The 11,216-nt window shown below is 38.3% G+C and overlaps 1 protein-coding gene across 8 annotated transcripts; it reads left to right on the top strand.

Annotated features, from left to right (window-relative positions):
• The first annotated feature begins 347 nt into the window (after window positions 1-347).
• On the top strand, window positions 348-10,957 carry LOC145642966 (uncharacterized). 8 transcript variants are annotated; one of them, XM_081694159.1, is made up of 7 exons: window positions 348-609; window positions 1,202-3,585; window positions 4,401-4,475; window positions 7,795-7,935; window positions 8,017-8,371; window positions 9,423-10,182; window positions 10,267-10,957. In XM_081694159.1, the coding sequence occupies exon 2, from the start codon at window positions 1,211-1,213 to the stop codon at window positions 3,479-3,481; it is 2,271 nt and encodes a 756-aa protein (XP_081550285.1). In that variant the 5' UTR covers window positions 348-609; window positions 1,202-1,210; the 3' UTR covers window positions 3,482-3,585; window positions 4,401-4,475; window positions 7,795-7,935; window positions 8,017-8,371; window positions 9,423-10,182; window positions 10,267-10,957. The 8 variants fall into 8 exon arrangements, with proteins under 8 accessions (XP_081550285.1, XP_081550271.1, XP_081550250.1 ...); XM_081694145.1 differs by having other exon boundaries at window positions 3,736-4,475; window positions 9,423-10,957; XM_081694124.1 differs by having other exon boundaries at window positions 9,423-10,957.
• Window positions 10,958-11,216: the final 259 nt, after the last annotated feature.

The following is an 11,216-nucleotide window of genomic DNA, read 5'->3' on the forward strand; positions in this document are numbered from 1 at the left end:
TTTTTTATTTTTTTTTTTTACAATTTAGGTTGTTATTTCTTATTTATATTTAAGTTAATTTTTTTTTTTTTTTTTTTGGTGTTCTACCCGGTTCACCCTTTGGGCTAATCCGGATTCGGGGATCAGTTCTGGGTGGTTAGGTTCCAGTCCCCTCCCAATTGTTGTTACGGGGGATCGAACACAGGTTCTCCCTACCAAGTGTAGTCCCAATCACCACTACACCAACACCCAATTGGTAGTTAATTTTTTTTTTTTCACCTCTTTAAACTTTACTTATAAAAGATTTTCTAAAAGGAATTTTTTTTTAAAATAAAAACATCCAAGGACACAGTAGGGTAAAAATTATTTAAGTCAACTTTTTATATTTATTGATTTATGATTAATGATTATTGATTATTGATTATATAAAGATCCGCCCATTTATTTATCAGACGGATCTAACCCATATTATAACTATGGCGGGTGATGGCTTTTAAAGGCCTCCGTTCCTATTTCCTATCCTACCTCTCTCAGACTCTCAGTTATTCGTTGAAGCGCACTCAACGTTCTCCAATGAAGCTTTCTCCGTTGAATCTTATCGTTGTATCCCCCATTGAAGCAGCTTCTAAGGTAAGTTGTTTGTTGTTGTCATCATCATATCAATTTCACAATCTAGGGTTTATATTTGATCCAATCTAATTTAATTATCAGTGCTTTAAGTTTAGGGTTCGTAAATTCTTAGATTATGAAACATCATATCCAAAAGATAAGAAATTTATGAGCGTAATTTGATTATTGAATCAAATATCCCTAAAATTTTCTATTTTTCGAGATAATTCAATATGATTTCAATTCTCTTTACCCTGGGCCTAGGGCGGTTGCCCCTCATGCTCTGCCTCAGGGACGGGCCTGATTGGACCTTTTCTCCCTAAAATTGTGTGATTTTTCGAGCATAATTTGATAATTGAATCAAAATTGATTGATAATGTTTTGCATAACCCTTTAATGTTAAGACAGAACTATAAATTTGGACCCCTTTTTCCTAAAATCATTCCTAAAATCATGTGTTTTTTTGAGCTAATTTGATATTAAATCAAATTTGGTTACTATGCAGAACCCTTTAATGGTAAGATGGAACTATTAAATTGGACCCTTTTTTCCTAAAATCATGTGATTTTTCAAGCCTAATTTGATAGTCGAATCGAATTTGGTTGCTATGCAGAACCCTTAAATGTTTAGACGGAACTATGTAATTGGACCTTTTCTCCGGGCGGCTGCCCCTCCTGCCCTGGCTCAGGGAAGGGCATGGATACGACTCATGAGTTCTTTTGGGAGTTGTTTAAGCCATTCCTTAAGTGAGAAATGGTCTGACGAGGAAGAAGCTGATATAGAGGGCACAAAGAGTAGACAGAAATATGTTAAAGATGAAGAATTTGGGGTCTTGGATTTATATAATAAGAATTGTCAGCAAAGTGGGGAGTATGATAGAAGATATGAAATTGATGAAAGTGAATTAAGGCATCCATTGGTGAGAGAAATTTGTAGGCTGGTTGGGCTGAGATTGACTTGGAACCCTGACCTTGAAGGCCAGATGAAGAATTTATTGAGAAGTCTCAAACCCCGTCAAGTTTGTGCTGTTCTTCATTCTCAAGATGATGAAAGGGTAGCTTTAGAGTTCTTCTATTGGGCTGACAGGCAATGGCGATATCGTCATGACCCAGTTGTGTACTATGCTATGCTTCAAATTCTCGGCAAGACTAAATTATGTGAGGGTACTCGGAGAATCCTTCTTCTTATGCGTAGGAGGGGTATCCGTCGCACCCCAGAAGTTTTTCGCTACTTGATGATTTCTTATAGTAGGGCAGGGAAGGTAAGACATGCTATGGGGGTTCTTAGAATGATGCATATGGCCGGGGTTCAACCTAATCTATCTATATGTAACACTGCCCTACATGTTTTAGTGATGGGAAACAGGTTGGACAAAGCATTGAGATTTTTAAAGAGGATGCAAATTGTTGGAATTGCCCCGGATGTTGTTACATATAACTGCTTAATTAAAGGTTATTGTAATTTTAATCAGGTGCAAGATGCTATCAAGTTGATTGAGGATATGCCTCTAAGGGGATGTACACCTGATAAAGTTAGCTTTTATACATTAATAAATTACTTTTGTAAGGAGAAAAACATTTCTGAGATACAGGTCCTACTTGAGAAAATGACGGCTTGTAACTTGTTGCTAGATATGGTCACCTATAATAATCTCATTCATATGCTTTGCAAGTATGGACACAGTGATGAGGCTTATGGTTTCTTAAAGGAAGCACAGGAGAGAGGATTTCGGGTGGACAAAGTTGGTTACACTGCTTTGGTTCACTCTTTATGTCGGGAGGGAAGGATAGACAGGGTAGAAGAAATTGTTGATGAGATGTTTGAGAAAAACTGCATCCCAGACGTAGTGACTTACAGTGCTGTTGTAAATGGATTTTGTAGAGCGGGGAGGGTGGATGAGGCTAAGGAAAAGCTTCAGCAAATGTACAAGAATGGCTACAAACCAAACACTGTATCATACACAACCTTGCTGAAAGGCCTTTGTCAAATTGGTCGAATTTCAGAAGCTCGAGACATGATTGATAAGAGTGAGGAGGAATGGTGGACCCCTAATGCCATCACATACAGTGTTGTGATGCATGGTTTCCAAAGAGCAGGAAAATTGTCTGAGGCATGTGATGTGGTTAGGGAAATGTTGATGAAAGGTTTACGTCCAACTCCTGCTGAAATCAATTTGTTGCTTGTATCGCTGTGCAGAGAAGGAAGAACAGATGAGGCTAAAAGGTTCATGCAAGAGTGTCTGAGCAAGGGATGTGATGTAAATGTTGTAAACTTTACAACTGTTATACAAGGACATTTTCAGAAGGATGACTTGGATGGTGCTCTTTCTTTACTTGATGATATGTATTTGGTCAACAAGAGCCCTGACATTGTGACATATACAACAATTGTTGATGCAATGGGCAGAAGAGGAAAATTTGAAGAGGCAACTGAACTTATAAAGAAAATGCTGGGGAGGGGCATACTTCCAAATCCTGTTATGTACCGAATGATAATTCATCGCTATTGTCAGAATGGCAGGGTGGAAGATTTGTTAAAACTGTTGGAGAAGTTGCTGCCAAAGCAGCCCTACCAGACTGCTTATAATCAAGTTATTGAAAAGCTTTGTAGCTTCGGGTATGTAACTGAAGCTTACAGCCTTCTGGGTAAAGTTCTGAGAACGGCTTCAAGGATCGATGCTCAAACTTGCCATGTGCTTTTGCAAAGCTATCTGAACAGAGGAAACCCTCTTTTGGCATACAAAGTTGCTTGTAGGATGTTTAGGCGGAACTTAATACCTGATCCAAAGTTATGTAAAAAAGTGAGCAAGAAACTGACATTAGATGGAAATATCAAAGAGGCAGATAGTCTTATGGTCCAGTTTGTTGAGCGTGGCTTTCAATCTCCTTGTTGAATAACTTGCTGAACGACCAAGTACTTGTCTGTGTGTGATCGAAGATTCGCAGGCTTTCTTTCTGGAGCCAGTTGTCATTTTCTCCGACCACTATTTTTGTCAAGGTGAGAAAAAGTTTGAGTTTCTCTTACCAACCTTTTGACTTCTTTAGTCAGTCTTAGTAATATCTGGCTGATACCTATAAGTACTTCTGTTTCCTTCCCTGTATTTAATATAGGCTCTTTTTAAACCTCTCTTTTGTCTTCCTTTGAAAGGAGATCTCGGGACTTTGTTTACTCTGTGATCAGGCAACATTAATCTGTTCCTTTGAAGGAATACTCAGGACCTGAATTTGGCAAGGTCTGAGGTTGAGAAGTAGCAACTGGAGTGCCTTATGTCACTCTATACACCTCTTTTGAGTGGTTAGTACAGATGTATCAAGTAGGGAATTGTGTTCCTTCCATTGTCATTTTATCTCCTCCTCTTCTATTTACTTCTTAAGCTAATGCTGAGATTCTTAGATTCCCTCACTTCTATTTCCCTCTCTCCCTTTTATCTCCCTTTATATGAACCAAGCATGATGATTTTAGAGGCAATTGTTCTTATCCGTGATGTGAATGAAGCCAGATTTAGAGGCTAGTTTGGTGCGGGAAATTATTTCTTTGGATTTATGGACTAGTAGTTTAATTCTACATTATCTGCATCACTTATAGAGTAGTCATGTCTTGTATAATTGATGTATATTTTCCATGTTTATTTAATTGTCCTTGGGCTTTTATTTAAAAAAAATTTTAATTTTTTTATTATTGCATTTTGTTTGTCAGTCAGTGATTTATCTGAGTGTCTTTATGGAGCTACGTGCTCTTTCAAAAAGTATGTACAATGTTATAATGCTCTTTACATCCTTACTATCTTACAAGTCCTAGTATTTTTTTTGTAGGTCATAATGTGACAAAAAATACATCTGGAAATCCTTAATGGAATTTGAAGCCAAATCTGCTAGGGATGGGGCATGGTAAATAGATCTCCTATCTAAATATTGGTAGTATTACATAATTAATCTTTTGGTATTTGAATATATTTATATTATTCATTTATTGGTTGAATCTTGCAAGGAATCAATATTTAGGGGAAGGGCACATTAGTCATTGTCTATTAGTAGTAACTTGGGGAATAAGCTAGAGGTTTGTTAGGGGTATTTTCTATAAATAGACCTCATTAGGAGGAATAAGGAGGATGTTGAATATTATTGAGGTTATGTTATTGGGAGAGAGTGAGCCTCTCGAAAGCTCATATTAGGAGAGAATCCACCTCTCGAAAGTGGAATTAGCCTTCTATTAGTGTAATTCACCTATTATCAATATAATCATCATTGTTCTTCCCTAATTTCTGCCATATTTAGAGCTGTAATCTGGCCATAAACCATGCTAATTTCTAGCAAATCTCTATCTATTAGCCTATTAGGTATAATGTTCAAGCATTTCATTCTCATAGATATCTTAGGATTGGTAATTCTGCAAGTGTTTGGTAGTCCCTTATTCCATTTTCATTACTCAGTTATAGAATTGGAGAAAAAAGTAAATTTCCTGGCCTTGTTGTCATTTGCATTGTGAAATAATTACAAGAAAGACTTGGTATTAATTTCTAAAATAACGAAGAGACTATGAAAATATGTCTTTTAATTCACTTTTCTTCCCATTTTCCCCATTGCCATTTTATTCTGTAGTCCTCCTCCCCTAGGGAGTGGGGGCATTTGCAATTTCAAACTTTTGCCCCCACATTTGTTTTAAATCACTTCTTGTGGTGGTGAGTGATAACAACACTAATGCTATGTTTGGATAACAAATTAGAAGGGAAATGGAAGGGAGGGAAATAGGAGGAAGGGGAAGGAAGGGAAAGTGGAGGAAATGATGAGCTCCATTTTCCCTCCAAATCTCTCCAATTTTGAAGGGATGGTCTTTATTAAAGGAGGAGGGAAAATGGATCCCTCCCTCCCCCAACATATTATCCAAACAAGGAAGTTTGTCTCCCTCCCTTTCCCTTCCCTTCCTTTCTTTCCATTTTTTGTTATCCAAACATAGCCTAAAAGATGGGTATGGACTCTAGAGGCAAGTATGAAGAAGGTGATTTCATGTTTGAATCTTTTAATTCCTAAGATTTTAAATTTTTTTAATAGATCGAAAGATACAAGTTTTTGGGCAATTATTGGAAAATGACCAAATTCCGACCTTAAAATGAAAATTTTGTTGTGAAAAGGGACCTTCAGCCAGATTCCGACCTTTGACTATTATTTTCAGAGTCGGTTTATGCCCTTCCATTTCTAGTCTAACCATAATGCCCACCACCAAATTGTCACCATTTTGCCACTTTCTCACCACCATCACCTTATCTAGCTATTCGTCTCAACACTATCTCTTTCAACTTCTTCCCTTCCACCAACCATATAAAATCAATTGAATCAAATGTAAACCCCTTATTTTCTAACATGAGTTAGAAGGATGCCGCTACCAAATGGGGATAATAAAGAGGAGATAGAATAAAAGTGTTGTGTGGGAGGCTGCTGGGTACGATGGGTCACCAATAGGTAGCAAATTTATGAGGTGTAGTGAAGGCACAATGTGGCTACAATGGTGGGTATTAAGGGAGGAAAAAGAAGGGGAGATATAAGGGTTTACGGGGTGGTGTTTGGGTGGCAGTCAAGGGTAGCGATGGTTTGTAATAAGTGGGAAGGGATAGTTGGCTGTTGGTTTTGGCGAAAAACAAAAAAAAAAGAGTAGAGGACAAGAGTGTTAAAAGTGAGGGATGAGTAAGATGCAAGGTTAAGGTGATACAGTGTTTCGGGTGGCGGGTGAGAGTGGATAGTGGTGGGTTGGTGATGGGTGGTGGGCTAGTAGGCATGGTGGTTGAGGAGGAGAAAGGGCACGTGAGGGTCAACATTGGAAAAATCAAGCAATTCATTTAAGGTCTTTATTTGCCACTTTTTATTTTTTATTTTTTTTAAAGGACTTTTCTCACTAAAGGTCTACTTTATAAAGTCCTTTTCTAACAAATTTTTAAATTTTTTAATACCTTTTAGCTAGCCTTTCTTTTTCCTCTTATCTCAGTTTGTTTTATAATCTTGATGATAATCTTTAATCAGGATTCACGAAATTGCTTACCTTAATTATTATTCTGAACAATAGAATAACTTCTGGAGCAATTTGGAATCAAGTAAGATATGCAGCTCACTTTAATTAATTTATCTCAACATTCTTTAAAATATCCTGATATTTACCTTATAAATTTGCATATACATCAAAGCTTAATAACTTGGCAATTATAATATAATTGGTTTTCCAGTTACACGAGTCAATATATATTTCTGATATTAGTTAACTGAGTCCTACTTGGTTCTCCGGTGGATCCATGATGAGGTATGTCTAGTTTGTTGTTGGTCTTTGGTCATCTTGCTTTATTTGTTGTTGGTCTTTGGTCATGGTGCTTTATAATAAACCCAATATAACTTGGCTCCTATTCAGAGTTGGTACTAGTTTAGGGGGTTGACCTATCTACATCTTGGCTCATTTGTGAAATCCTAACTGTGATAATCTTGCTGTTGATAAACTTGCACTCTTTGTCAGATATGTGCTGAATAATCTAGAAGTAGCATTATCATAGTTTTCTTGTCTATTTTATCACTCTTCTATTTGTCTTGCATTTTTGTGTCGACACTCGACACTGCAACAAGGGTATGAAATCCTTATCCATCACTTTGTTTTGATCCAGATTCCAGAAGGTTTTTGATTAACATACTTTTACAGTTTGTTTGGATATAGAAAAGGGAAGGAAAAGAAGAGGGGGGTTGGGGGAGGGAAGAATTATGAGTTTTCCTTCCAAATCTGTCCATTGTTGGAGAGATCAAATTCTTACAACTTAATCCCTCCATTTCTCTCCCCTTCTTTTCCCTCCCCCCAAATTCCCTTCCTTCCTCATATGTTATCCAAATGAAAGAAATTCAATCCCTCCATTCCCCTTCCCTTCTTTTCCCTCCATTTCCTTCAATCCAAACACACTCTTAGAGAAAAACTATAAAATAGAAGGAAAGCAAACAGAAAGTCTAATACATGTGTCTATTTGTAATGTGAATTGATATGGAGAAGTTGTTTAGATCCAGGAATGTGTTTCACTAATGCTTTGTCTGTGCATACATGTCCTAAATTTGAATCTTTGCGTGTCTAAAACTCGAATGTACTCATACTCAAAACTCGCACCCGTGTCTGAGTTACATAGCTTTTGTGACGAATAATGCCTTTCCAGTATGATCTGTATCAACTTTCCAAACTTATGGGTTTCAGGAAGTTCTAGTTTGTTTTTTTGGATTTGGGCCAGAAGAGGATGAGTGGGTTAATGTTCGCAAACATGTTAGACAGAGGTCTCTTCCATGTGAATCAAAGTGTGTTGCAGTTCTTCTTTGGGATCTCATCCTCTGCTTTCAGGTAGGATTTGATTATTCAGTTGTGACATAGAGTTGGCAATACATTCTGACATTGTGCATTTGTACTACAAATATTATTCAGGAAGGTAAAGAGCAAGACTCTTTACTTTGATGTTCAAAGGCAATACATGCTACAGGTCTCTGATCCGTTCTGATCATGATCATTCTTGAGGTACTTCCGCACATCCATGTTTCCGCTACTCATGATATTCTACAAGATCTCTAAATGTAAGCGATTCCCATCGGAGATGAAATAATGCCTCTGCTTTGAAGCTGTAGTATGCTGCTGCTTTGCCCTTACTTTTGTGCAAAGAAATGGATCAAATTGTAGATCTTTTCTCCTTCCGTGTCAGATCGAGTAATTCCCACTGAAATCATATGTTGTATCTTGTGCAATAGGAGCTTAATATCACATTTCATTAAATTGAAATCATAAGGTGTGTCTTGGTGTTAGAATCCGCCTCTTTCTCTATGTATTCCCTTTCCTTTTCCTTGTATTTTCCCTTATGTAGTGTCTTAAGTCTTTCCTTTTGCTTTCTAGACTCTAGATGGAGTGATGGTTAATGAATCAAAGCTCCCTACCCCGTTGCTATTGCTTTAAGACTTGTGCGTTGTTTTAAGCCTTTATAAATATTGTGCTTGCCTTGTTTTAAAGCATCCCCACCAAACCAAGAGACCCTCAAAAGACGCCTTCATCTCGTCGGTTCCGCTTGTGCCCGCTTCGAAGTATCGGACGTCACAAGCCCCGGCTCCGCACCCGTTATTGACGTGTGCTTTCTTGAGATACCTTTGGTCCGTGTTGCTGTGTGCTCACGAAGCTCTCTCGTTCTAGGCTTGCGTCATTGTCGCCGATAAACAAGAGCGCGCCGCACGATCCGGTGTCAGAACACTCGGACCGTGACACTTGGCCTAGTGCATTCGATTTCTAGACATCCATGCATTAAGCTTGAAATCAACCTATTGAATTTTATGAGGATTAAAGGTTTTATTTTTAATCCATATTTGTAGTCTGATGGCTGTAAGTTTTATCACATGATAATATATGCAGGTGCAGAAATGTTACATTTCACACACTGTACAAATGGCAAAGTGACTAAGAAACTTGGAAGTTGGAAAACTGTACATTACTGAATTTTATTTTTGTTTATTTATTTTAAGGTAAGAAGATGGAATTTTTCTGAATTGGCACCTGTCTGTCACAGGTCTATATTGTCTCGCAGGTCAGACTCATTGAGAGTAAGAGGGAAGGATAAGGAAATCCTTACCCCCAAGAGCCCCTAGTGGGATTTGATTCCATGATCTTTAAGTCATGAGGCCAAACCTTTACCATAGTTTCCCTCAAAAACTGAACTAGTGCAATAGGCGAAGTCTCACCTACCTTTCAAAGGATTTTAAATGAAAGTTTTATACTCATTGAACTTGTCCTTGATAGATTCCTGTTTACTGCAGGTTAACAAACACTAATCATTCTTTTATTTCTGCCTCCAGGAAAATGTGCTTTTAAGAAATGTATACCTTCGGCCAGAAACTGATTACAGGTTGCAGGTGCTTCATCTTCAAATGAATCAGAATCTACATCTGTTTCAGTAGACTCCAAAAGGCCTGCAGGTGACCCTACTTCAAGCACCACGTTGGGGGTGACTAGTCTTAATCCGGGATTTTGTCACAGTTTCTGCTTTAGATATTATGAATGCAGGGGTTGGTGTTCCACATCCAGCTCCAGCTGCAACTTCATTTCTGACTGTAGCTCCTGCTCCAACTCCAGCGACAGCTCTTGCTCCAACTCCAGAAACAGCTCCTGCTTTAGCTTTGATACTGTCTCCAGTTGCTGCACCTTCTCTTGCTCCTGCTTCAACTTCACTTTTAACTCCATGCTTTAGCTTCAACTTCAGCTCCAACTCCAGTTCTCGCTTTACTTTCAACTTCTGTTGCAATTTAAGCTGAGGCTGACCAGGCTCCTGCTATAATTTCTTCTATAGCAACTTTGGCAGTGGCTTCAGCTCCAGCGTTGGCTCCAGCTCCAGCTCTGGCTCCGACTCCAACCCCGGCTACGGCTTTGACTTCAACCCTTTCTGGGTCCAGCTCTAATTCCATCTTCCATATTTCTGCACCAATTCCATCTCCGACCCTGACTTTGTGCTTTAACTCCGCCTCCAATTCTGACTTGTGCTCCAACTCTGTCTCCGAGTCGGTCTTGTGCTCCAACTTTGTCGCTCCCACTTTATCTGCGAGTCTCGCTGCTATTCTGGTTTATGTTCCATATTTTACCCTGTTTCCACCTCCAGATCTAGCTCTGATTCCTACTACAGCTGTGTTTTATTATCTATTCCAGATGTGGCTCCAGAATTGGAAATGACCAAGAGTAGCAATTCAGGAACATCAGTTACTGTAGCTTTCTGCTGAGAACATAATCAATCCTGGTGCTGCAAGCGAAGCTATAGAAGAATCCACGAAGAAGGAAGAGGGCCAAAATCTGGAAAGTTCTACTAGGCAGATGCAGCGTCTCTCTAGGAGAAACGAGTAATAATCCAGTATATACAATTCCTGGACCAGAAAAGCATGTAGTTAGTGTACCGACTGAACCTACAATTGCAGTGATCATTGCAACATCAGATAGTGGCCCAACTGTTTCAACAAAGGCAGAGAGTAGTAGCAATCAGGCTGTGTCAGCTGAGGATACCGAGAAATGAATGAAGCAGGTAATTGTAGCTTAGGTTTATTAGTTCTTTTCCTTTTCTTCGACCTCAATCTTAATGTCTCACTTCATCTGCTCAGCGCTCTCTTAAATGCTGCAGTATCTGACAGTGGTACTGTATTTCTGTTACTTAGTATATCATGTAGAAATCGTTTATGTAATTTTTAGTTTTGGAGTTTCTCTGATCATGAGCAACTCTTTATTGTAGTATTATTTGTTACTAAGCTTTAAATTGAGCAAAGTTTATTTACTAAGATTTGATCATGTATTGGATAGAAATACATTTGCTGATTATTTTACTCAAAGTAAATAGTTCAGTGTGTTTCTGCCTAAAGAGATTGTGATTTTGGTGTTTTGCATTCTCAACTTTCATTTAGCTTTTTTCCAGCCATAACGGACACATTCTCTTATCTGTCATTCCAAGTAATTCAGAGTAAAGTGTGCAACAAGGAGAGTAAAATGCGCCACTTAGAAATGAGAGGAGCTGTGTACTTTTCAAGCCTAAAAGCAACAACAAAAAGATGAAAACTGAAAAGTACTAGTAACCTATTAATGAAAGGAAAAATGGGTAATGGCAAAAGTAGGAA

The sequence above is a fragment of the Chenopodium album genome, chromosome 1 (assembly GCF_948465745.1).
Source record: "Chenopodium album chromosome 1, dcCheAlbu1.1, whole genome shotgun sequence".
In the NCBI taxonomy this organism is placed as follows: domain Eukaryota; kingdom Viridiplantae; phylum Streptophyta; class Magnoliopsida; order Caryophyllales; family Amaranthaceae; genus Chenopodium; species Chenopodium album.